The sequence below is a fragment of the Takifugu flavidus genome, chromosome 4 (assembly GCF_003711565.1).
Source record: "Takifugu flavidus isolate HTHZ2018 chromosome 4, ASM371156v2, whole genome shotgun sequence".
NCBI lineage: Eukaryota > Metazoa > Chordata > Actinopteri > Tetraodontiformes > Tetraodontidae > Takifugu > Takifugu flavidus.
Genome location: NC_079523.1, coordinates 12,074,435 through 12,101,862, shown reverse-complemented (window position 1 = coordinate 12,101,862; position 27,428 = coordinate 12,074,435). Strand labels below are relative to the sequence as shown.

The 27,428-nt window shown below is 41.7% G+C and overlaps 3 protein-coding genes and 1 long non-coding RNA gene across 4 annotated transcripts; 3 read left to right on the top strand and 1 right to left on the bottom strand.

Moving 5' to 3' along the window:
* Window positions 1-8,514: 8,514 nt before the first annotated feature.
* LOC130524793 (1,25-dihydroxyvitamin D(3) 24-hydroxylase, mitochondrial) lies at window positions 8,515-14,293 on the top strand. Its single transcript, XM_057031226.1, has 12 exons — window positions 8,515-9,183; window positions 9,328-9,518; window positions 9,658-9,751; window positions 9,840-9,933; window positions 10,103-10,194; window positions 10,481-10,592; window positions 11,643-11,788; window positions 12,345-12,511; window positions 13,122-13,200; window positions 13,371-13,568; window positions 13,663-13,774; window positions 13,880-14,293. Exons 1-11 carry the CDS (start codon window positions 8,926-8,928, stop codon window positions 13,771-13,773), a joined length of 1,542 nt encoding a protein of 513 aa, XP_056887206.1. The 5' UTR covers window positions 8,515-8,925; the 3' UTR covers window position 13,774; window positions 13,880-14,293.
* Window positions 14,294-14,666: 373 nt separating this feature from the next.
* Window positions 14,667-17,556, bottom strand: LOC130523884 (uncharacterized). Its single transcript, XR_008950042.1, has 2 exons — window positions 15,309-17,556; window positions 14,667-15,174 (listed from the first exon to the last, which is right to left on the bottom strand). It is a non-coding gene; the product is annotated as an uncharacterized LOC130523884 (long non-coding RNA).
* Window positions 17,557-17,592: 36 nt separating this feature from the next.
* Window positions 17,593-25,016, top strand: LOC130523881 (nuclear factor of activated T-cells, cytoplasmic 2). Its single transcript, XM_057029477.1, is given in 11 exon segments — window positions 17,593-17,928; window positions 18,552-19,491; window positions 19,591-19,762; window positions 19,947-20,149; window positions 20,293-20,465; window positions 20,692-20,832; window positions 22,030-22,085; window positions 22,265-22,397; window positions 22,701-23,141; window positions 23,144-23,341; window positions 24,490-25,016. Coding segments are annotated over 11 exon segments (2,628 nt in total). The 5' UTR covers window positions 17,593-17,804; the 3' UTR covers window positions 24,537-25,016.
* Window positions 25,017-25,299: 283 nt separating this feature from the next.
* On the top strand, window positions 25,300-27,184 carry manbal (mannosidase beta like). The gene is made up of 3 exons (XM_057029483.1): window positions 25,300-25,490; window positions 25,682-25,881; window positions 26,636-27,184. Exons 2-3 carry the CDS (start codon window positions 25,729-25,731, stop codon window positions 26,744-26,746), a joined length of 264 nt encoding a protein of 87 aa, XP_056885463.1. The 5' UTR covers window positions 25,300-25,490; window positions 25,682-25,728; the 3' UTR covers window positions 26,747-27,184.
* Window positions 27,185-27,428: the final 244 nt, after the last annotated feature.

Below are 27,428 nucleotides of genomic sequence, written 5' to 3'. Positions count from 1 at the left end.
ATCAGAGGGGGGCCTCAACGATGTATAATAACATCTGTTTGGAGGTCAGTCAGTCTGTGGCCTCGCTGGCCCGCCGGAACCTCACACACACACACACACACACACGCGGAGAGAGACAAATTCCTAACAAGTAATGCAAGTGTGAAGCTCCACATCACATTAAATGCTTATCAATCAGCCAATAAATCCTAACAACTGCACAGTTTATCTGTTTTTTGGGGGAAGGTTGATGATTGCTTCCACTGTCGGATATACACACACCATGTCTGACTATAACAAACACCAGTAAAAGACATCAACAGTTGTTTTCCACATATTTCTGATGCACGTGCTTCATAGAAGCGAACCCCTTGTAGGAGCTTAAATTACACGAGTCAGGCAGGTTACAGGTTTTTCTTATTATGGACCAAAAGTGTGGAACAGCTCTGCTCATAAATACCCGACGTTCAACTTCTGAAGGCTTTAGAAGAAAGGATCCAGGGTGATGTTTTTGGAAAAAGTAAAACGCCCGCATTCTCATGGTGAAGATTGTCAAAAACAACCCCCATGAGATGGCTAAAGCAGTATTGTACACTGAGTCTGGAATGTTATTCAAGTCTGAGGACTCGGCCTCCTGAATGATTTTTTTTATGACCATTTGCCCGCACACTCTACTGAGCCCCATTTTTGGACTTCCTGTTGAATTTAAAATCCTCCACATATGAAGAATAGATATAATCCTACTGTGAGTGAACTGGTCTTTCTGTTGTCTGACCTCAGATCATATCGCATATTTTGTGTCATGAAGCATAGGCCCATTACAGTAGTACTAAGTTCAATAATGTGAACCACACCGAAGAGATGTTGGTGCTGTCATTCAGAGCATTGTTAACGGGTATTTCTATCTTATAAATATTGTTTTCTTCAACTTTACGGCAGCTCTTTATATTTATCACTTTATAAATGAAATAAGATGAAAATCTACATTCGAATTATGTGTTGTTTTCGAAGTAGAAAAATAAAAATTATATCTTGCTTGTCTCTCTTTGAAGCTAATAAGATGCCCATCATTACTTCAGAGGGGATTTTGTGCAGCGAAGCCTAACAACAGCATGCCTGTTGGTATATGCCACAGGTAGCTGCATTAGAGCTTTAATCTCTGGCAGAAAGAAGAGCAAACATTCAGTTTTGCTTCAGTTTTGTCTTCACTAAGTCAGAAATTTGCCGTTTTGTAAGTTAGGCAAATTTCAAGCATTTTTTTTTAATCCTCTCATGTTACTCTGGTTTGTTAAATGAGATAAATGACCTACAAGGACTGGGTTTGCTTGTTTTTTTTACAATAATAAATAGCTCTGACACACGTAGGTTTAAGCTTCTAATTTTCAAAAAGTGTTTAAACAACTTCACTTCCTCTTCAACTCCTTGGATTTCTCTCTGCTTTTGTTTGCAATGTAGGAAGATGCAATGCAGGAACTGATGGGCCATGACAAGAACTGTGCTGCATGAGTTTATCTACTGTATGGTTGTTTCCTGTGAGACTTACTATAAGGTTGTCCTGAAGTATGATTTATGAGCTTCGTGGAGGGGGGTAAGAGGCACTTCAAAGTGTGAGGTACGGCATGTTATCATCACTCACATCCATGCAAACAAGTACAGAGGCCACCATGGCAAAGTCAGTGTGTGTGTTTGTGCATGTGTGAGTGTGTGTGGAGGTCAACTATCTACCCTGTTGGCATAGGCAAGGTCGACCAGTGCATGTTTTTTAGCTCATTCACTCATTTACCTACCGTCACCACCACCACCCCTTTAACCCCTGAAGCACATACCCCCACACATGCACATCAAGGTCGTAAGAATTTACTGCAGAGTGCACAAGGACCCCACTGAACTCCACAAGTTGGCTCTGTTCCAGAGAACATCTCACCTCAGTCGCACGGCTCACAACAGGGCAGAACTTTGGTGCTCTCTTTACCATGAACACACAAAAGTTCACACACGTGAAAATAAACACTTGTTAACACTAACTACTGCTGAGCTCCCCACAACAAAAACTGTCTTTTCATGAACCGGCTGTGGCTTCAGGGCACTCTCCCTCTCCCTCTCTCTCTCTCTGATGTCATAAGGGCCTCGTGCTTTAAAGCACATCACTCTTTGTGTATTGTGTATTACCTGTGCACTCGTTGTTCTCTCATTGCTATCACACATTGTGACAGCTTCTACACAGCGGCGTTACACAAGGGAGATAAGAGATGCAAGTAAATTACTACAGCACATAATATGTGGAAATGTTGCCAAAAGTCAGGTACGGTGACGCAGACCACAGTGAAATCGGCAGACTCGTTGAGGATGACGCAATAACTTGGTTGGTGAATCTGTAACTGTGTGAAGATAAGGAGATAAGGAGCCTGTGAGATAGTCCTACAGTAATCAAGATCAGCAGTAACATGACAACAACGTCCATCTGCACATTTCCTGTTGAGAATCACAGTAAGTGCTGAATCTGTCCCAGCAAGCACCAGGCGAGAGGCAGGAATACACCCAGGCCCGCTCAACACAGGACAGACACACAGCATTCACTCACTCAGTTTTTCCCATAATTGCAATGTAATTTGTCATTTGATATACATATTGTGAAAGATTATAAATGTATAAAATAAATAAATGTGTTAGTGCACTAAAGCACTAATGAAAATCTTGACTATTTGATATTCTCAGTAGGTGTCTCTGTTCAAAATGATTAATGTTCGAAAAAGAAATGTTACGATAAATTTTCACTGCCTGAGAATCGGCCTTGGCTCAGCAAATTGATGCTTATATAGCGATGTAGAGTGTTTTCTTCTGTATCTGTTAGCATCCATCTTGGGTAAATTTGAATTTCAATATCCATACAGCAGATTTGTAGATGTAATTGTATGTTCTGCCTTTAGACTTGCCATGTCTCAGAAGAAAGCCCAAACACACCTTTCACCTAAAAGGAGTCCAGTTTCAGCTGCTGTGGTGTCTCAACATGCTTGTTTTTACAATTATTATGCCCCTTCCGAGTTCCTCTCCCCATGTTTACTACATCATTGAGCTATGTGGCCCTTTCCCCAATGAAACCTGATATTGTTACTGTACGCTCAAGAATGTTTTTCACCCGGTGAGTGGCAGTACAAGTTCACCGTTCTTTGACTGTTCCTGAAATGCACCAGCTTTTGCCCTGGTTTTCTTACCGTAAAACATTCCATTTAGCACACACCCCTTTTCCTGGAATAAACTCTAAAGCCTTTTCTCCCAAAGCCCAGGATTTTTTTCATTCCACATGTTAACTGAACACAGAGTATCCATCGTAGTAACCATCATAGCCTTCAGCTTCTGAGTCATGAAAGGTACAGCACCAGCTGTTCCAGAGCTAGCATGTTTACCTTACTTCAACCTTGAACTATCATCATTTGGATGTAGCTCCTGAAATGGTGGAACAGACCTCTAGGGTTATCACTGAAATCGACGACAACTTTTTATTTTAATGTTATATGTTTCCTTGGATATTTCCTGATTTCAGGTATATCTTGGGCTATTATACGGGTAAGCTTGGGCACATGATCAGCAGCTTCTGTCCGGCATTTGCTATTTTAATTTAGCAAGTGAACATTTGTCATGTAGTAGGAGGACCCCCACTTCTTTTGAATGCCCACCATCAGGCAGGAGCTCAGTGCATGCTGACATCCACCCGGAGCCTCTGTTTATAGTGATAAGATAACAGGCAGGGCGATGAGTTGATGGGGCCAGGGGGGTACTCTATATCTGGAGGTCAAACTTACTTCTAAGGCTCAGGACAGTCATGGGGTCAAAGTGTGTTAGAGTGTGCCAACGATGTAATCAAAGAGTTGACAACGTCATGACATAACTGCAGATGGATCTTGGCACATAGAATGGTTTTTGGTTGGTTTTGAATTACCTGTTTGGGAGATTATATTTTTTCAAACTGATATCATAAGAATGACATGGGTGGCCGGGTTTAACTATTGACCTAGTCAAATAGTTCCACCCTCAGTGCACTCATTAGGCCTTCAGATAGCTCAGACAAAGGTACCTGTTAACCTATTGGCTCTCCTTTACAAAAAGTACACAGGCAGCATATGTAGTAAGGTAGTTTCTTTGCATCGTCATACGCCACAAGTCTGTCTACCTTTGGTCAAATATTCGTTTGCTCCTTCAAGATGCTTTTGCACTTCAACCAGCAGAGCAAACATTTGCTGACGTTAAAGAAACACTTCAATGACAATTCCTTTCAGAGGGATTTCATTGTATATATAAAACTTCTGCGTATACAGGTGAATAATAAGTGGACATATACAAATTGCAAACCATGTCTTTTTTCTTGGTTTGTTTGTCACAAATTGACTTTGGAATTGAATTGTTAGAATGTCTGTGTAGATTCTCAATCATCCAGGTCATAGTCATCCGAGGTAGTTTTCTGGAACTGAAGAAGCCTCTGGATAGAAGGCGAAACACCTTCAAAAGAAAAGAAAAACTGTCCAGTTGACACAGAAAACTAAATTGTTAGAATGTAAATTCATATGCTTTCATTACTATATCTTTTTTGCTGTAAAAAAAAAAGTTTGCAGCCAGTCATTTGTGATTCCATTAAAAAGCCTTTGGTTACCACGCATATCAACACATAGCTTGTGCAAAGAATAGTCAGAAAACACACTACAAGTGAGCAACAAGAAATGTTCCATTTTTCGTGTAGCTCAAATGGACCTAGAGGCTATATAGAGTGAACAAATTTTGTTCACCTTAGCCAAAACGATACAAGTTCCGATAATTCAAAAAGTAAAGTCCAAGAAGCATTAACCAGAATTTATGTAATGATTTTTGGTGAACCAATCACTGCTCACCTGGACTGCATCTTGTCTCTCTCTGCGTAGTTACAATTTTTAGAGGTTATGTGTAGAAACAAGTCCAATCAATGGAGATCCCACCTTGCATGATGATTTATGGTTGACTAGTGTATGCAGCATCCCAGAGGCTGAGCCCTAAGCAAGCAACAAAAACGAAGAAACCTTGAGTGGGACCAGGGGGAACCCCCTAGCCTATTGCAGGCTGGGGAAAAGAAGGGAAAAATAGGGCAATGAGAAGCACAGAAAGTGGAAAAGAACAGACACATACTGTAGCATTCATGCAAATACAATAGACCTGGTTTGAACCTGCAATATAAACTGTACATAGATGTTACTGATTAAGAATCTTTCTTTGAATGTATAATATATAAGTCTTTTTTGAGAGCACCTCCAAAGTGAGAGATTTTGCGCAGCCTTGGGTTTACTGAATTTGAGGTGTTTTGTGGGCTGTGCGATCACACTGATCTGTACATTAGAAGTTTCCTCACCAGGGGCTTGAATAATATTAATAGAAAGAAAATTTTAAAGAAATTTTGCTGTTATGAGGCGATTCCTTGACTTTGTTTCTCCCAGAGAGCATAGAGGGCGGTGACAGAAGGGGTTGGGTGCATCCAGGGAATCCTGAACTATTTACTGAGTTGCTCCCCCCAGGTCAGGAGCCCACAGCAGGTTCAGTGAGAAGGGTCAACAGGTACACAGAGATCTTTAAAATCTTCAGCTCTTCCCATCAACTCCATCAATAGGAATGACCTCATTGTAGCCAATAATCTATAGCCCTTCGTGAGAGTCATCAAATAAAGACAACCCTTGTTTGCTGATGTCGCAAATCTTGAATCTTCCTCACATCAGGTTTCCTAATTTGGAATCAGGGTCAAACAAAATTGTGCAATTTAACAGGAATGCACAAAGAATCAAAGGAATGACAGTTAAAGCTGTTCTACAGTATGACCTGAAATCACAGTCAACCGACTATGTGAGCGCCTTACTGCTTAACAGTGAGCCTGTGTGACGTGGTGGAAACACACAAATGCATACATGCACGTACACACACTTCCAAAGGGCAGGGGTTGGGCTATTGGATGGGGTTCTCCTTGAATTACTTAACTCCTGCTCACTTGTAAATATTTTCATTTTTAGATTAAGGGTGGGCTTTAGTTAAAGGGGCACCTCACATTCTAGGTCAGAAGTGTTACGTGACACAGGCTGATCAGACTGGGAGAAGCATTTCCATCTCTACCATCCCTGCTAACCTCATCCTCTATGGCCTGGAGAATGTTGGTCGCTTGCCTTTTTTGTACAAGTGTGTGTGTTTGTGCGTGCGTGCGTGCATGCGTGCGTGTGTCGGTGGGTGGGCATGTGCATGTAGCCTAAAACCTCCATACAGCCTCCTCCCAACCACTGAACTCATTGACCTGTCAGTCAATTTGGACATCTGCAGGTTTAAGTCATCAGGTTTGCCGGCCCGTGGGCTGACATCCACCTCCATGCACGCACACACGCACACACACACACATACACACACACACACACACAGACACACACACACACACACACACACACACACACACACACACACAGTTTACCTCCCCACCTCTCTGTCCCTGGATTTTAAGGATTGCTCCTGGAAGCAGTGTGTCTCCAAGCAGTTTACATTGGATTTTTAAGATATTTTGGGCCCATGCTTGAAATACACCATTATTAAACCTTCTTCATTGTTTTCATGAATAACTAATTAAAATTAAAATGGTGCCATCAATTTGGATTTCGATTTTTTGGAGATACTTTGTAGATGAAGCACCACTCAGAAAAGCATGGATTAAAAATACTGCAAATTCTGTCTTTAATTCAAATCAGCATTATATATCTATTCATATATATCTATATCTCGCTATATATATATCTATAGATAGATATTTATCTATCTATAGATATCTATCTATATATATATAGTCTGTATATACTCAAAAATGAGATTGTACATGTGATTTACCAACCGCTAAAGGAACTCAACGAACGTATCGTACCTGACAATTGAACTTTCTTGTCAATTCTTTCACAAAAGGTCAAAAAAATTGCATGTACTATTTGTTCAAATAGAACATCCCGAAAAACATGTTTTTGGATGATGGCCCCTGCGTAATGCCAGCTGTCAGCAGCATTGCCAGTGTTGTCTCAAGTTCAATGTGCCAGTACACAGCAGGAGGTTGAAGTCCTGAGCCTTGTTCACCAACTTGTTGCTTCCTACTTGGACTATTTAAGTAACAATAGGAAAATCACTGCGACAACTACTGTTCTAATCCCTAAACTACCAACTGAAAGACATTGATTTTCATGATTTAATTGGCTTTAAATAAATGATACATGTAATCTAATTCAGTTCCTGTCTTCTTTTTTATTGAAACATTTGGGGAGCTGTTTAGTATTAAAAGTTTGTGCTAAGACTCACCAAAAAGTTTTTTGTCCTGATGCTCTGATCTTAGATATGAATTCCTTTATATGAGGACAATTCTTTCTTAATTTTTATTTTTCTAAGGCACACTATGCCTGACGTCAATGACAACTTTCACTAAAATGTTGTTGGGGGCGCCCTTTTTAATTTTGCAAGGTAGCTATAAACTGGATAAATCTAGGTCATTTCAAATAATTTCAGGTTAAGCAACAATAAATGAAAGTGCTAAAAAAAAAAGGTCCTTTAAACTTCCATAACCTCCGTAAACTCCGCATCTCAGCATCTTCATCAAAATTCAGTTGGGCTATTAATTTTGATACTTTTCCCTCTGGTGACCAACAAGTATAGAAAGTCAGAAGTGACTGAAAATGTTTAAATTATGTAAATATTTGCCATCTGAACTTAAACTGATGTGAAACTAACTGGTTTGTTTCACCTGGTCTCGATGAATAAATATTTTATCCCCTGTTTTCAAGCTGATGGTGTAATATAACCAGTCAATGGCTAAGCATACAAATTGCAAAAGCTACCTGATATCGTGTGATGCCACATGTCAAACATCAAGCTGCATGCTCGTGAATGTGGCTGGCGTGTTTTTGTTCTCTCTCTCTTTCTCTCGTTTTATATGTGTGTGTGTATGTGTTTGAGTGTGTGTGGGGGTGTGTGTGTGGGGGGGGGTGTGTGTGTGCTACACCTGAGGCTCTTGCAAAGTCCCCAGTAATGTAACAAACATCTGTCAAGGTTCAAGGTTGTTGTGATGCCACATGAGAGTCTGCGAGCAAGCAGGTTTTACGGGGCACAACATGGGGCCCCTGCACATGTTATTCAAGTCATGTCAGATTGAGTGGTGGAGGGTGGAGGGGGGCGGGTAGCGGCGATAAAACCATCACGTCCTGTAAAGAAAACAGCACATGTACCAAATATATAAATCTTTTTTTTCTTTTTTTTTAAAAACCCAAATCCTTTTAAGTGTGATTATCAAACTTTATGCTTTTTAACTATTCAATTTTACAGTGACACATCACGCGTTAATAAATCAACAGTTATTTTTATCGTCATTATTAATATTATTCTCCTTGTATTTTTTTCTGAACAATCATGGATGTCCACTCATCTCCCCCTGTCCCTCGCATTCCAAAACACAAACAAAGCAAACACACACACACACACACACACGCACACACACACACACACACAAGCTGCAATCTGTCAAATATTTGCCCACGGTTCAGAAGTGTGGCAGTAGTATTTGCTTTGCCAAAGTTTCGCTTCTACCAATCAGGGAGGTCGCACTGAAACGCGGTTCAGCGAACCGCGTCACCTCCGATGAGACCTGCGTGTTTATTTATAAAGGCAGGCGGGGGGAGGGCACTTCCTCGGTCTTTCTGGGGTCATGAGATCCTCCCAACATGGATCCATAAATGAATGGTGGGCTCGACGTCCGCACCATGCAGGACCGGTTGCTGATTGGTTCCGTGCACGCAGGAACGAACACTCTGGGGGTATATATATTGGCGTAAAGGTGTGACACTTCCAAGAAACGAGAAGTGACTAAGATAACAAAGGCAGAGCTGCTAAGATTGTTCTGGGACTGACATAAACGCGCTGATTAAGATGAGGGCACAGATGAAAAAGGCTCCTCAGATTGTCGAGCTGCTGAGAAAGAAGTCTGTGGGGCTGCAACACTTCAAGCCAACATCCTCAGTGTGCGTCCTGGAAGAGAAGGATGCTCTGGAGGCTGCGCGGTGCCCTCACGCTGCCTCCAGAGCTCACAGTCTGGACGCGATTCCGGGACCTACCAACTGGCCCCTGGTCGGCAGTCTGTTTGAACTCCTGCGTAAAGGAGGCCTGACAAGGCAACACGAGGCACTGGTAGCGTAAAAATTTTCTGAATTTTTTTTTGGCTGTTTTTTCTAACTCCTTTACCTCATTTTGGCCCCATACTTATGAAATAAATAAATAAAAGCTTTTAATGATTTTCTTCCGCTGACTGTTGTGTTTCCAAATGCATTCTAGGTTGATTATCACAAGAAATTTGGCAAGATTTTCCGTCTGAAGCTCGGCTCCTTTGAATCGGTGCACATTGGCGCACCTTGCTTGCTGGAGTCACTGTACAGAACGGAGGGGAGTTACCCCCAGAGACTGGAGATCAAACCCTGGACCGCTTACAGAGACATGAGAGACGAGGCGTACGGGCTCCTCATTCTGTGAGTCGATTCTTCTCTCTTTCATGAAGATAGTAGTCATTATTGGTTTGGCTGCAAGCGCAAGCGGCTGCGCGATCTGCTTTTCCTTTCTCTCTTTTTTGTCTTGGATGCGCTCTGAGTCCGAACTATTGTCTTGCAGAGAGGGGAAAGACTGGCAGAGGGTGAGGAGGGCTTTTCAGCAGAAACTCATGAAGCCGACCGAGGTGGTGAAGCTGGATCGCAAAATTAACGAGGTAAGTCTGTTCGTAACTGTATCCTTTGTCGTGGATGCCCTGAGATGCGTTTGTAAATTATTTGTAAAAATGATTATTTAACGCGCAGGTGTTGGAAGATTTCGTCAGCAGAATTGGAAAAACTAACATTGGTGGCAAGATTGAGGACTTGTACTTTGAACTGAATAAATGGTCATTTGAGAGTAAGTTTAAATATGTATTCTTAGATATATTTTAAACTGTCTGAAAACGATTAATGCCTGTTGTTTAAACCTGTCTTTCCAGACTACAAACACTTACCAAAATGAAAAATAAGAAAGGACCAATTTTGATCTTTAAAATCTCATTTTCTACCTCTTCTATGCATTTCAGCAATCTGTTTGGTCCTCTATGACAAGAGATTTGGTCTCCTGCAAGACAAAGTCAACGAGGAGGCAATGAACTTCATCACAGCAGTAAAAACAGTGAGTGTCCTGCAGAGAGGCCCGGTTGGATGTGTAGAAATGCTGAGTAGTTCATCAGGTTCATCAGCTTTGCCGCAGTCGCATATGTGTCTCTCTGACACTTTAACTGTATTTGCTGGGATTTATGAGGGGCTGACTATTACGACCCGCAGTTGGGGGTTCATAAGTGCGGCCTCGTAAAGGTTTACAAAGATCTTTGAAAAGATTGCCTCTGAGATTTCTCACTGAGGGTGATGATGATTAAATTATCACCTTGTCACCACCCCTCTGTGTCCCCTCTCTGCAGATGATGAGCACATTTGGCCTGATGATGGTCACGCCGGTGGAGCTGCACAAGAGCCTCAACACCAAGACATGGCAGGACCACACTGCTGCCTGGGACCGCATTTTCAGCACAGGTACCAGCCGCACCAGCACTGATCCTGACCCTCTCGGGCAGGAGTTTATCAGTTTATACAGTTTATCTATCTGGAACCAGTCTGAGCTCACTTCCAGTTAGAGGTTAGAGAGAAAAAGAGGGAGGGCAGATGTGAACTGGGTGACTCAATGTTTTCTGTGTGCACTAGACGCTCGGCGGGGGTAAATGGAGTTGTAGTAAACCACATGACCTAGGAGGGAGAAACCTGCAAAATATTTGTAGTAGCAGGAGGGAGAGCATGAAGGATGACGATGAGGAGAGGTGGAGGAAGAAAAGGCGGATATACACATACTTTCTTAACATCTGGTCATAAACTTTACAGAGAAACTTTTGTACTCGTCAAGTACTGTACGCATTAGGGGCTTTTATAGCCAACTGTAAACATTGCAAGTAATTATACAGACCATAAAGAAAGAAATCAAACACATCCACAATTTGAAACAGATGACAAAAAATAGACTAGAGAATGAGTCAGAGACAAGAGATTCCTTCTCTCTGACTCTTAAGGCAGAATAATCACATGGCCCATAGAGGTAAGGCATCAGGGTTTTAAATGCCACTACTACACTTGCAACTTGAAAGGAGTATATAAGTAAGAGTAGGTAATGAGTATATAATAAATATGCAGTCATTCTCATTATCTGAGCATGCGCCTTAAGTCAGAGCCTCAGGTTTTGCTGTAACACCTGGTTAAATGTGTGCGTCTGCCTTTCATTACTTACTTGACATACTTGCATACTTACATACTTGATTCTTTTCTTTTTCCTTTTTTTTTTACAAAGATAGATGATTTACCGTCCTCACAAAATTGAATACAGGGAGTTTTAATTTATGCAGTACATTTTTATATGATTAATACAAAGATGTGCTGTAATGAATCTGATCATCTGAAAGGCTAACTATTACTTTATTTTATTTAACTGAATTAGGGAAAAAAAACTATTTAATGCAGTCTGCTTTCTTTAGTTTCAGTAGCTTTTTAACTATGGATGTCGTTGATAGTAATGTTTGCTGCCTGGTGTTTCCTCAGCCAAAGTCTACATAGACAAGAAGCTGAAGAGGAACTCTGTCATAGCTCCTGATGACTTGATTGGTGATATCTTACACCAGAGCCGCCTTTCTAAGAAGGAGCTTTATGCAGCCATCACAGAGCTACAGATTGGAGGAGTCGAGACAGTGAGTTTTAAAATATTTTTCCTTTCGAATCTGCACAAAAAAAGCGAGTCTCCCTCTTCTGGAAATACAAGGAATCCCACCAAAAAAAAAAAAACATCTGCAGGCTAATAATAAATATGTTAATGAAGCCTGCTCATACAAATTATGTTTTGCTAAAGCTGGTATTTAAGTTAAAAATATAAATATTAATTTTAAGCATTCGGGATTGAGGAAACACCTATTTGCCAAATAAATCTAATACAAGAATTCGCTGTGGTAAACGATAAGGCAGTAAACACAAAATAAACTAATGTAAGCTAAGTTACATTAAAGTAAGATAAATACCACACATATAAAATCAAATGTTACCGTACCAGCACATATCTCTGAACAAAGTAAAATTGTTCAGCCTCATTTTGGAAAACCAATGAGCCACGAATGCAGCTGAGGATCCTTTGAGGAACCTCAAACATTCCTCAGCTCCTTTCAAGATCCCACTGAGAAATACACTAGTAGCTGCCACAGTCAATGTCATCTCACCCCCCCAACCTTCCCTCTCTCTGTTTATATTTCACAGACCGCCAACAGTATGCTGTGGGCTATTTTCAACTTGTCACGGAACCCTGGCGCCCAAAGGAGGCTGCTGGAGGAGATCAGAACAGTAGTGCCTCCTGACCAGGACCCATGCGGAGAACACATCAAGAGCATGCCTTACCTCAAAGCCTGCCTCAAAGAGTCAATGAGGTACAGTAGAACAGGGACAGCTGCAGGACGCGCCGGGCTCTTACTAGAGTTACCTTATCAGATACATCACGTTTAGCAGACATTGTGCAAAAATGCCAGGACATCCAGAAACTACAAGCAGCCTAATTTCAAGTTAAATATACAGTAAATTGCTGTTAGGTCTATGGTATGTGAGATAAACGCCCCATTTAACTAAGTCTGTGGTCTTAAACCAAAATCACAGGAGCATCATTTCACCCGGTAAGATTAGGGGCAAACTCACACGCATGACTGGCTCAAAAACAAGCTTGGTGAGTTATGGAGGCATGACCAGCCACCACCAATGGTCTCAGCTTAACACCCAACACTTGGTCACACATAGATCGCTTCTCACCCTTGTACAGTCTCCCTTCTCCCTCCTGCCCTCTTGTACAGTCACAAGTTGTCTGACACATTTTATAAGGCTAATACCACATCACCCAGGGAATGTATATCTGGCTAGAGATTATATTTCACCTCATCCTGATAATCACAGCATGATTAGCTTCGGTTAAACAGCTTAGGTGTTTGTTACAGCTATGACATGATGGAGGTTATATTCCAACACTGTTTGCTTTTCAAATTCTTGCAGGATATCACCATCAGTCCCATTCACTAGTCGGACTCTGGACAAAGACACTGTGTTGGGGGATTATGCTATTCCCAAAGGGGTAAGTGGTTTAGCTCTCTTTACAGGCACCTAGCATGAGCAGATCATATTTCAGTGACTGAATGAGCTACGGTGAAAAAACACATACATGGATCTATGGATAAAACTAGCAGTTCTAAGACTCACAGCGATGTCCATCAAATGTGTCATGTGCTTTGATTGCTTTTGCAGACGGTGTTAATGATCAACAGCCATGCTCTGGGCTCCAGCGAGGACTATTTCGACGATGGCAAGAAGTTCAAGCCCGAACGCTGGCTGCGTGAGCACGGCACAATCAACCCCTTCGCCCACGTCCCCTTCGGTATTGGGAAGAGGATGTGCATCGGCCGGCGGCTGGCAGAGCTGCAGCTGCAGCTAGCCATGTGCTGGGTAAATTCATTTAAGATAATGTTACCAGCGCCATGAACTCGGCATCGACCGTAGTAAAATTTGCTTTAGCTGACTGATGTCACTTTTCTTACAGTTGGTCAGAGATTTTGAGATCGTTGCAACAGATAACGAGCCGCTCGATGTGATCCATTCGGGACTTCTGGTTCCCAACAGAGAACTTCCTGTCGCCTTCATTAAGAGATGAGGTGAGGAGAAGATCCTAATTTTACAGCCCCCCCTTCTATCTCTACCTGTGAGCTAAGCTAACAATGTTACTGACAATGAATCCTTTTTTTTCTTGCCTCACATAGGCTCCATATTTTCTTGTAATGGAGACGGCGACAGAAAGATAATACCTCTATTAACACAGCCTGAGGGTTCTGTGACTCCCCAATTTGCTGCTCTGTAAATAGAAAAGATGCACCAATGACTGTGTAATGTAATCAAGCCATAAATACCTCACATGTTTAAAGCTATTGCTGACTGTTAATGACTGACCAAATTTGCAGTTGTTATATACTACAAACTGAATGTTGTACCAAGGCAGCTGTCCTCAGTGCTTCATTAAATGTCCTCAACTTTGATGTATGCATGTATATAAGCCACGCATGTTTATTTTTTCATTGTGTATAGAAAAAAGTGCAACGATAATGATGTAATATTGTGTATTGGTTTATTTAGAGACATATTTTCTGCATTTGCTGAAATAAATGCATTCAAGATGAGCTTTAATTGTCCTTGTGTTGATTTTCATGGCATTCATTAATGTCTTTGGTTCATTTCAATGTTAAAATTAGTCCCTGGCAGAAAAATAAAGGTTTGACTTTGCTGCCTTGTGGTACTTGCTGCTCAATGAACATTGGACTGTGCCACTACATTGAAACGTCTGCTGTGAACAGTAGCTCCTTTTAATGAAATTGTAGCAGAGCCATTTGTATGAGTTGAGTTCATGAGCAATGATGTGTAACCTATAAGTGAAACTCTGGAGGTATATCTGGACCACAGTTTTTTCAAGCCCACAAATCCCAAAATGTCTGCAGCGTAGTCCATCGAGAAGAGAGTCATACTTGACAAGCTAGAAGAAAATGACGTTGAAACTTCTGTGTGTTTCAAAGTTTTAATAAAGTCGTCAGCGACAGCTCATAAGCCAATAATCAAAGGCCGGCCAAATGGTCAAAATCTACTCTGACGTTTCCAAAAACAGGTAGAACATATCGTGGGCTAAGAAATGAATGATGGAGACTTGAAAAGCTCTGGAAAGGCACAGGGGACATCGAGACACAATGGATCAGGTGCTGGACCACCGATCTTCGCACTGGGGTAAATGCCGATGAATCCATGATGATGGAGCCAGTTTCAGAGTCGGATTTGAGCAGAACGTACCAGGCAGACCGCAGACCAGTTGTCCTTCCCAGTAGGGAGCAATGCTGTCTAGCTTGTCACTTCATCCTGGCTGGGGCACAGAGTAACTCTGTTTGTGCCCCAGCCAGGTGTGGTAACAAATTGGGCCAATAGCACATTGACCTACTAAGCAGGGAACTCGGGGGGTGGAAGCCCAGACAGCAATTGTTCCTCGGTTCACTTTTGTGTGGCTCTAATGATGTGGCTGACTGAAGGCGGACATTTATATTTCACCAGGTGATGCACCAGAAATTAGCAGCATCCCTATTGATGAGCTGGTACTTCAAACAAGTAAAGAACCAAGTACTTATTTATGGTTTCCATCGGAGGTGTTCGTACTCACCGAAAGGTCCGTTGTCCATCAGCCAGAAATACGATAGGCTATTCTGCAAATGTGTTCATACTTTTAAAAATGTCTGCATTAATTCCCCAAAAAATCCTCCACCAACAGAAAAACACGGACGAAGGACAAAGCCCTTCTCAGGATCCAGCTTCGTGTGCGAGCTCAGGTTGTGTCACGTCTCCTGCTTGTGTCGACATAATGATCCCCCGTGCACCTGTGCCCTTCTTTAGCTTCTTTAGCTTCATTCGGAAACATTCCAAAGAGTCCAATGAGACGGTGGACAAGGGTGGACGTGACAGCTACAGATGCCCACAAGGTAAATGAGTCATCATTGTCCAGCACAGCATGGGGGCTCAGCTCAAGACCCCTGTCAATAAAAAGTAGTGTCTGCATCCCTACAGGAGTCACAGGTGTGTATGATGATACAGTTGTAGGTACACTGTGTCACTATAGTTCAAAACTTACGACAGAGTTGTCCAGGGAAATCCGGTATTGATCACACACATTAAATGTTTTCATACTGGTAACCTTATTATAAGCCTAACTCATAAAATCATCAATAATAATCCCTTATCGTTTTATAGTTAAGTGTAAATTTGCTGTGATTTTTAAAGCATGTTTGCTTCCAGGAAGTTCTCATGGGCTGGACCGAACCACTTTACATGGTTCTCAACCGTTTCACACACTTAATCATGCGATTCACATGACTGCCATGTGACCTTAAGACTCACACTCATCTCAGATGCCATCAACACGTGAACGAGTCAGAAAACACTTCTAGGCCACAGTACATGATGCAATCAAACGGAGGGTCCAACAAACCTATACATGAACCCTCTTACAGAGCAGTGGGTTAACTAGAATATTTTCTATCAGCTAATCATGTGAATTATGTTATTGGTCGAACTGTTACGTGACTTGAGTCTTGACATGCAAATGTGGAAAATGCATGATAAAATTCAGTGGCTAAAAACCAAAAATACGAAGACATTTTAAATTAAAATTAGAGATGTAGTGATCTGGTAATCCATCTGTTAGGCTTCTTTAAGATGGATTTGCTAAATATATATTTCAAAACCACAATCTATAATCAATCTCCTGTTGGGCTGATTATGAGCTTCTGTGACTTTGTTTGTGCTGCAGCTTAGCCTGGCCCCTAGCTATGCAGCTTTAGGATTAGACTCCTGGGGGATTTCCCATGATGCACTGAGATGCTCATTACTCACCTTCTACATGGGCTATGGACAGATCGACTGCTGCGCTTGATGTCTGTTATTCTTATTCCTGTTAACATCGCTTTTGTCTCCACACATGCGTGCGCGTGCGCACACACGCACACACACACACACACACACAATCCCTGGGTTTCTGTGCAGAAATGAACTCTATTCAGTTGCACAAAATACACCCAACAAAGAAGGACAGCAATGTTTTTTCCTGTTAAATCTGTGGACTTGATGCTCTGACAGGCAGAAATTTCAGTAAACACAGTCATTTTTAATGTTGATGTTAAATTAATTACAGCAATCTTGCTAAAAAGGGTCTTGAATAGGGTCTTGAAAAACATTCCAAATTTCCTTTAAACTTTTTAAATGGCCATTTTCAGAGAAGAATACAGTTTTTATAAAGTATCCATACCTGCAAAATACTCTTTAACCCTGAAACTAAATGTATATGGTGGAACAATGTACTTTTTGGTGGAGCCAGAGAGAAATTATAACATTATTTTTTTCGGAGGAAGTTTGAACCCACAACCTATGATTCATAAGGAAAAGCACGAAAAACAACAAAGAAAAACCCCTGCAAAATGATTGTGGTGATAGAAGTAAAGGGATTAGAAATAAAAACACGACAACATCTTTGGTCCTCTGGTATAATGCATATTAAATGCAGTATATGCATAAATAGAACATTGGTGTTCTCTTAGCTTTAAAATATAATTACACAATATCAGTACTTTGATGTTGAATCAGGAGGAAATGACGACTGCATGGTGTAAAAGGCACACACACACGTGTTTGTACCTATATCTTTGAGAGGACTGTCTTTGCCAAACCCCCCTACACCTTAACCTAATCTTAGCCCCCACCACTAAATGTCTAAGGCCAACCCTAAAACCAGACATAACCTTAGCCATAAAACCCAGCTTTAAACCTTAAAAAGGACTTTGTAATTCTGAGGAGCTTAAATGTCCTCACTTTGCCAGCAAAACACAAGTCAGATCTCACTATGTGACACGCCTGCAGACGCAAAGGAGCAGGTACTCTTGTCTGCTTGTCGTCCTCCCCGGTGACAGGAAGTGCCTGTCATTGTGCTTCGCTTTCATGTCACGGTCTTATTTGAGCAGCTGCACGAGTTTGAGACGCACACTCAGAAAACCAACTATAACGTTGGGATTTTTTGAAACCAGAGAGAGGCCTTTCATTTATACATGCAACTTAGTTTGAGAAAGCTTTCGGGTTACAAGAGATAAACTGGAGCGGTCGCTGGAGATGACGACTGGAGGTTTGGGGCTCGCTGAGAACCTGGGTCAAGACATCAGTCAGGAGGAGTTGGACTTTTCTGAGCTCTTTCTCTACAATTCTTCTGAAGAATTTCCAATCAGCTGTGATAAGGGTGTGTAGCCGCATCCACCTTTTTCTACTATTACAGATGATGCCTTTACCAATCTTGGCTTTTTACATTTATAACATTTGTAGCTCGATGTTTTTGTGTAACATTTGGCTTTTAGAGTAGAGTGGGAAATATCCCCCAGAAAGCCCTTAGCTGTCAGATACTGATGTTATTCCGTAACCCTTGTCTTCGGCTGTTGTGGCAAACGGAGGCAGGCAAATCAAGTAGGCCCTCGATTCACTTGAGGAAAAGCAGCAAATGATGTCAGCCCTATTCAACATAAATACGTTGAGTTACAACTTGTTTTCTGGGTCATCTTTTGGAAAAGATTTTTTTTTTTTGTCTCCCCGTTAGCTAGTGGAAGATGTGCGGCACCTTTAAGCTAACATTATTGGAAGACCTTTGACTGATATAGTCAAATTTAAAGTAAAAAAAAATGCTCCATTTTGCAATGATGGAACACGTGATAGAACATGTGATATGTAGAAGGGTTGAAAAGGGACTGTAAAAAAAAAAACCTGGAAATGCCTTTGAAATAAATATTTGAAGAAAACAAATAGGAATTTGGAGCTTACGTTTGCATTGTTATAACATGAAGTGATGTTAATGTTTCTTTCTGCTAGCAGATGAATCAGGCCCTTTCGATAACCACCACCCTCTGCTGATGGACAATCGCACTGGATCCATTTCAGAGCAGATGGGCTCCAGGCAGGAGATCTCCTCTCACAGCCCCAGCATGGAACACCTATCTGGGACAGTCTATGACTCCCTGGGCCTGGAGTCCAAACCAGGACTCATTCGCGCTCCCAGCCCCAGGATTGAGATAACTCCATCGGGTGACTCTTACAGCTCGGCGACCCTGGAAACAGTTCCTGGATGCAAAGTTTTGGGGACCTACCGGGAGTGTGTGAGCCCTGCCAGCAGTAACTCCTCCACGGGCTGGCCCGTAGATACATACTCGCCAGTCGCGTCGCCCACTCCTACTGCAGGCTTTGCCATGGGTTTATCTGGTTTAGACCTCTGCCCGGCTCTCCAGGGCATCCACCCCTCTTCCGCTCACTCTTCTCCCGGAACTTCTCAGCGCAACAGCATCACAGAAGACAGTTTTCTTCAGCCTCAGTATCCCCGCTCCATGTCATCAGTTCCTCACCAGCGATCGCGCTCTGCCCCTCCCCATGGAAAACGCTCCCATGACCAGCCTCAATCCTGTCAAGGAGGCACTCCTGTGAAGCAGCGCTCCAGAAGCCCCAGCCCTGTCCCCTGGCATCATGGGCCACAGGGATCCTACTATCTCCACCAGTACCAACCTCTGGCTCATGCCCACTCCCCGGGCCTGGAGGTGCTGGCCAGTCCCGGTCCTGGTCTCCAAAGACCTACTCAAACACCCGCGGCACGAGATTCACAGTGGCAGGCCAAGAGAGAGAATTGTGGGTATGAGGGAGGTTTTGACTGGACTGCTGAGCAACAGAAGTTGGACAGGGTGAAAAATGAAAGGAAGCCTGAAACCATTTACATGCTCCCTACACTTTGGTCGCCTATGCCACCATCAAACCATGGAGGTTTCAGGTGTTTGCTTTGATCTGACACATGACATCATTAGCCTAAATGCCACTTGTTCGTTTACAGAGTCCATTAAACAGCTCTCTTTATCTTTTTTACTTTCAGTGGGTTGCCCATGGCTTCATTTCCATCGCTGGAGTGGCCAATTCCCAGTAAGTCCGGCCAGTATGAGCTTTTTATCCAGCAGCAACCCAGATCTCACCACAGAGCTCATTACGAGACTGAGGGCAGCAGAGGAGCCGTGAAGACACCTAATGGAGGGCATCCAGAGGTTCAGGTAGAGTCATCGCAGATTAGATTATGTTAACGTGGAAAACAGTCATTCTTGAAAAAAGAAATGAAAACTACTATGATTACCTGAACCATTGTGGAAATTATCTGTCCAACTCGTATGGTCTTGGGTAATGATACCGAGTTCAGTGTAGATCACACGATTAAAGCATTTGGTTTGACTTTACTAGCTTCGTGGGTACGAAGGGGCAGCACAACTGGGGCTCCAGGTCTACATCGGCACGGCGGACGAAAAGCTCCTGAAACCACACGCCTTTTACCAAGTCCACCGCATCACCGGGAAGACTGTCACCACACCCAGCCTGGAGAGGATGGTGAACGGGACGAAGGTGCTGGAGATCCCTCTGGAGCCAAAGAACAACATGAGAGTGGTGTGAGTAGAACGGAAGGAAACTGAAGAGAGGTTCCCCCTTCCTGGAAGAAATTCCCAATTATTACATTTTTAATTTTAGATTTGCTTTCAACTGAAGAATCACATCTCTTACTGCTCCAAACGTGTTGCCTTGCATCTGGCAGGATCGACTGTGCAGGAATCCTCAAGCTGAGAAATGCTGACATCGAGCAGAAGAGCAACGAGACCGACATCGGACGGAAAAACACCCGCGTTCGTTTGGTGTTTCGGGTTCACATCCCTCAGCCTAGAGGCCAGCTGCTGTCCCTTCAAGTTGCATCGGACCCTATAGAATGCTGTAAGGAGTCTTAGGAGTAATGATATTGGGATTCCCTTTACAAAACTAAAGACTTAGAAGAATATACATATTATACTGAGTTATTGTGTCCTGGGAGCTGTGTGTGCGGGCTTTGGTTAGCTAAACTCTAAATGTTTAAGTAGCGACACCGAAAAAGGGGAGCGGTTATTCTCTTCCATCTGACCTTGTGGCAGTCATTCCTACGGATACCGCTCTGTTTCCTCAGCCCAGCGCTCAGCTCAGGAGCTCCCTTTAGTCGAGCAGCAGGACCTGGACCGATGCTCAGCCCTCGGGGGACAACAGATGGTCCTCAGAGGACAAAACTTCACATCAGACTCCAAAGTGGTGTTCTCAGAGAAGACACAAGGTAGGGAAAATAAGATCAGACCTCTTGGGTCTGTTCTCCCAATTTATACATAGAAGGCCATTAAATCAAATGATACTTGGTTTATCAGTCCATCCATCCACCCATCCATCCACCCATCCATCCACCCATCTATCCATCCTTCCATCCTTCCATCATCCATCCATCCATCCATCCATCCATCCATCCATCCATCCATCCATCCTTCCATCATCCATCCATCCATCCACCCATCCATCCACCCATCTATCCATCCTTCCATCCATCCTTCCATCCATCCATCATCATCCATCCATCCATCCATCCATCCATCCATCCATCCATCCATCCATCCATCCATCCATCACAGTAAAACTTGCTCAGCAGCTCAGTTTGGTTCATTGACCAGGGTGTGATTTTGTTTTGTGGCAATTTATCTTGAAACTTTTTTTTATTGTTTTTTAAAAGTTTTAGAACCAATTCCAGATACCTCAAGTACCTCCAACCACTCATATAGTGTATATTTTTTTCTTAGGTGTTTGTTTCTTTTTTCATGCTGTCTCTACTTTCAATGACGTCCACATTCCATCGTCCCCCGCATTTAGCTCTGTGCAAATATCGACGTCAAACGCACAGTCCCGTACTGGTTGCGAGGGCTTATTTATTTCTCTGGAAAATTCACACCTTGTTGCTGCTCCCTCAGCCTACACAAAAATCGGTGGACAACGTACGAGAGTGGGACCGTTACTGTCGACTGCATGTGCGACAAGTCTCAAGAGTTAGGGCTTTATGCAACAGGATGTGGTAAAACTTGCTGATAATGATTCAGACCCAGAGCTCAGGGTTTGCGTGGGTAGAAAAGAGTAAGTGCAAATAAAAACCCAAGGTGGGAATCAAACATTACAGGAACTTAGTTTCCATTGTTGTACATGTGTTTCATCTTCTGAAGGTTTATAACTCTGTTACTGTTGTTACTGTTGAAGTGAGGAATCTGCAGGGTTACGGTAGCAAAGTCTGCCAAAAGAGTTATGGCCTGGTGACACATGCAATATTTTAGTTTAAATGTTATTTATTACACTGAAATTCATAAAAGCTTAAATTAGAGAAAACTGTAAAAGGGGCAACCCAATTTCCAGTTTTCTCTTAGCTAAGCTTTTGTGAAGAATGCGATCAGGCCCATTCCTCTAAATTTCTATGACAACCTGGCCCTCTGTTTTTCAGATGGTAAGCAAATCTGGGAGGTGGAAGCCACTGTGGACCGAGACAAAACACAATCTGTGAGTTCCTTGTCACTGGTCTGTGTTGCTTAAAGACATGAATCCCAAATCATTGAGCACATGTGTGTATAGATGCATTTACAGTACCAGATTCCATCCCAGCCTCCATCCTGTAGTTTGAGTATGACATCTTCTATAATCTGTCTTTTTTCCCCTACTGCCTTTAATTGCTCTTCTAGAACATGCTCTTTTTTGAGGTCCCCCCGTACAGAGACCGGTGCATCTCCCACCCAGCTAAAGTCAACTTTTTTGTCATAAATGGAAAGAAAAAACGCAGCCAGCCTCAACACCTCCTCTATACACCCACGATCGGTACGTATCGCATGCACTGGTACCTGATAATAAATCACGATGGTGCGCTGAAGTGCCAGCAGACATTAGGCTACTAACATCACTTAAAAATGATATTTGGAATTTCTTTTGCAAAAAATAAGAGAGTAGATGATCATTTCCATGAGTGTATCCAGGAGAATTTCTGTGTCCAGTGGTTTGGATTTTATAGAAATCTTGGTTATTTTAAATGATTTTCTTAGATATATTACAACCTTACAACAGTTGTTTTCCTGGATAATAAGTTTGAAACTTGGCTGTGAAAGGACTTTTTTTTAATTGCAGCTATTAAAACAGAACCACTTGCTGACTCCCAACTGGTTTCCTACGGCTACCCAGAGAACCAGTCTCTGCCCAGCTTGTCTATGAAATCGCTCTATCAGCACCTCGATCAGGACAGCAGCTGCCGAGTCTCGAATATTTTACCGGCATCATACCAGAGGACCACCGTAGACCCCAGAGTCCAAGTGTTTACCCCAGACGTGCTAGACGATCAGTCAGTCTACTATCAATCCAGAGGTGGCTCTCTCATCGGCAGCACCATGTTGTACCCCGCTGCGAACCAGCATTACAGCAACAGCGGAACCACTCTCTTCAGTTGTTCTCCAATTGCTTTGCACCCTTCCTCCAATTTCAGCCAATCCGTCGGTACTACCGTGCCGATGGCCAAGCTGGTAGAAGCCCCTCACGACCCCTGCTTGGCATCAAGATATGAAGGCTTTATTCAAAAGGGACGTCACTGGGGACGTCACCACCTATGAGGTACATCCACCATGATCAAGCTAAAGGGAGGTCCGGATGTGACCTGGACCCAAGTGGACAGCGCGTGACCCGGAACAGCCATTATGGAGAAAACCAAGATGAAAGACCTTCAGAAAAGGTCACAATCAAGCAAGAGAGTCTCCGCTATGCCTACCTGGAGGATGGTGAGTGACCCTTTTACACTGAAATCTAACAAACATTACGAGAATTCTATCAGGGTTCAAGGAAAACTTCCTTGAAGGTTAAAAGATTGAATTTTAGGATAACTTTATATAAACTTAGAATGAAATTTAATCAGGTGGAATTCAATAAATATATGTTATTTTGGCACTTGTGGTCCAGTCTGCAAATGCATGAATGCACACTGCAAATGTATGGTTGCAAATCCTGTCATGTGGCTTTCACATCAGTTGTTTCTGTTCCACCACCTCTGTCTCCTCTGTCCTCAACTGCACATTTGTTGACTGGGCAGATTGTTGAGGAGCCACAGTCTCATTAAATATAATACGATCAACATGTGAATACAACAGTCTTCGGATACCTGATGCAAATCTGCGCCGTTACCTGTGAGCCGACATGGCTATGAAGTGAAAGAATGTGGGCTGCTTTTCAAAGCTTTCTGTTTACCCTGTTGTGATGGAAGACAGGAAGAGGAAGTTTACTGTATTGGTAGACATGCAGACACACCTGTGGTTAAGAACGAGTTGCCTCTTCTGTTCTCAGAACAGATTTGAATTGAAAAACGTGGAGTCGTTTATATACTGAGCATCATCAAACTAGATTGATCTGGAAATGTGGAGATAGAATGAGGACCAGAATGGAACAAAACGGCCTTGCTAAAATGTTTAAACTTTTATACGGCATCCAGCAATATAGGTGTTGAATATCTAATGTACGCAATTCAATAAAGACGTATCCGTCTGTTTAAGTATTATCTAGTTACAGTGTCTATAAAAACAGATGTAAATGTACTGAAAGAGAGAGAACGAGACAAAAATCAACCAGAGGAGCACGTTAAACTGGCGAAATGGCGACATCTAGAGGTGTATCAAAACTTTACAGCCTCTCGGAACATTTTGAACATTCTTGGTATTATCTGTAACCAAAACCATAACTGTGGGCGGTTGTGTAGTTTGGTAACATTTATTTTATTAGCCTTGTCATAACGCGAAAACAAGGATATTTATTTTTATCAATAAAACTACTGCACTATGTAAGTCATCGATGCAGCATAAATTAAATAAATAAATAAACCGATATGTGACTTTAAATTTGTTTGTTATTACTTATCAAGGTTTGTGCTCTTTTACAGTGAATGACATCATCCGAAGAGATCTAAAAGGCCACAATGGACAATAAACTTGAAGTCCTGCAGCAGACTATATATTCATCAGATGTCAATTTAAAAAAAAAAAAAAAAGAAATACAAGATGAACAAAGTTGAATGTTTAATTAGTTGTATACTTTTGTAGACTAGTAAAGATAATATGCTTACCTTATACAGCGTTCTTATCTTTCTGTTAGAATTGCTTGTGTATTTCACAACTAATCTTTGTAACCACGTGTTACATATTTCATTTTTAAATGTTTAATATAATTGTTTAATCCATTTTTGCATCAGAAACATGATTTATCGCTTGATAAACTGCCTAATATAAGTCGATTTTTGTATGTTTATTAGAGGCTCACATTTTTACATACTTTTAAGACAAGATCAAGATCAAATCAACTTGTAGTTGCATGATGAATAAATGTATGATAATAATTAATGTCAATGTTACACTATATCAATGGCTGTATAGTAAGCCTGTATAACTTATAAAATGCGTTTCATCATCACTGAGTGGATATTTATACATATATTAAATGAACTCTTACTGTACTCAATATTACATTCATTAATTAAGTGAATTAATTAATGGTTATATTTATTTAATTTGATTTCAACTCAAGTGAAACTAAAGAAAGAAATGCATTTCTTCGGGTATTATCAATGCAGTTAATCGATTTATTAACTTTTTCAGTCGTAATCGTTATATACAGTGAGAATATGTAAATTCAGCCATAAACGCTAGGTGGCGACATTCCAAAGGTAATCCAATACCGGAAGTTGGTTGCAACTCCGTCGTCATTTCCGATAATCGGAAATGCGTGTTTGTTCTTTGTAGATGTTCGTCGGTTTCAAGTTAAGTCATTATTTCTTTTCTGGGTTTGGTTCTCCTTCCCCCCCCCATACTATCCCTTTATTTGTGGCCAAATTTTGCTGGTTCTAATTTAACTAGAGCGAAACTACCCGACACATCCTTGGATCTGGTAAGATTTCTTTCCACTGTGTTTCCATTAAACGCACCCTCACTTTGTTGCATTGTCTATGACCCGTTTGTATATTAAAAGACATGTCATCTGATAGACGTCTTTGAGGAAGAATAGAAGTGCATTTTGTAAAAGTGCCAACGGTCACACTCACATTTTAGTTCACGTTAATCGTAATGTCGTTTGTACAGAATGATCACGGAAAACTAAACACCAGATTGAGACGGAAAGCTGCACCATGTCTGCAGACCTGGACCTTTCCACCCCAGAGGTCCCCGAGCCCACATTTCTAGAGAGCGTGCTGCGTTATGGGCTGTTTCTAGGTGCGATCTTTCAGCTAATCTGCATCCTGGCTGTCATCGTTATCCCCACATCCAAAGGAAATGAGCAGGTAGGTCCGCAGCCCGTCGGTTGTAGGTTTTCTTTTTGTAAAGTCAAAGGAATTATATAGCCAGCTCAGTGACACCTTACCCTATTGATTGAGGACTGATTGAGCAGCAGCACAGGAGGCCTAGTGATGCTAAGAATAACTAAATGAGTTGGTCAGATGGTTCTGTTTGTTGCTGTCCATTAAAGTCACTAACATTTGCAGACTTTCAGAGAGTTTGCAGTGTGGGACACTAGACACTAGAATTACAAATCTTATTGAGTATCATAACATTTCGATGGGTGAGTTGGGTCCTTAGAGTAAGAGTAAACCCTGAGTCCACTGCATTTCCTAAACGCAGACAAACTAGATGCTGATTATCTTAAATATCCAGGCTGTCACTGGTATTGAAGGCTATTCTTACACTCTATAACAGCCACTGTCAAGAGAGACTATTTATAGATAAGTGCAATTATGGCCATTGTCTAATTATGCCATGCTTAAAGACTATTATTCTATGCTCTGAATCTCTGTCCACAGACTATCATTATTTCAGCTTGTGCTGACATGCCAGGGAAAGTCTTGAATAGTGACAGAAAACACATACAAAAAGATCGCAATTATCATGTTGTGACAATTCTATGTGTGTAAATCGCAATTATCATGTTGTGACAATTCTGTAGGCATTAGAATACTGTATATTTCTCAATTGCATCCTCTTTGCATTTTCTTTCACTTTGTTTATGTTGTTTATTGTTGCCCTGTGTTTGCTCTTCAGGAGGAGACAGAGTCCTCTGATAACAAAACCAATGAACAGATGAAGAAACCTAAAGGGGCCGCACCCCAGACACGACAAAAAACTAAGAAAGAGAGCAAAAAGAAGCGCTAGAGTGTGCATATATTTGTGTCTGGTCACCTGTATGTGTGTGTGTGGGGGGGGGTGTCGATGTCCCCAGCATGTTTTCTTGTTTAGGAAGACTATACTGGTACTTTGCATTGGCATTCGCCAGTTTAGTTGTTGCTCCTGTGAAACACTACTAGCATATGTTATTAGCTAATGATATGCATTGAATAAAGTATTTAAGAAAGGGCCTGTAATCCAGTTTTGCAACATAAATCAGACATCTGCTATTTAGAGCGCTACATACTTTATTAGATGTATTTGCTTTGCATTTGATTTTCTCTGGTTTTTCAGGTTTTTTCCCCCTCAACAGTTGGATTGTATTTAATAAGAACAAACCAAACAAACCCATCTCATTATTCATTGTATTGTCACAATCATGACCTGTCTTTGTATTTAAAAATATTAATAAACTGTCTGACAGTGTTTACAGTGTATCACTTGTGATTTTTTTTATTATTAGATAGGTAGATAGATATGGGGGAGGGGGAGGCATTTCTTAAATTGCACGAAGAAAAAACAACTTGTAATCACATTTTCTGAGTGAACTAGAACATTTTCTAAACCAAATTATAAACCTTAAAAAACACAACCTGCTAATAAAACCTCCGTGAGACCACGTGAAGCACCAAATATCGCAAGTGACCATAGACGGAAATGGGTGTCGCTT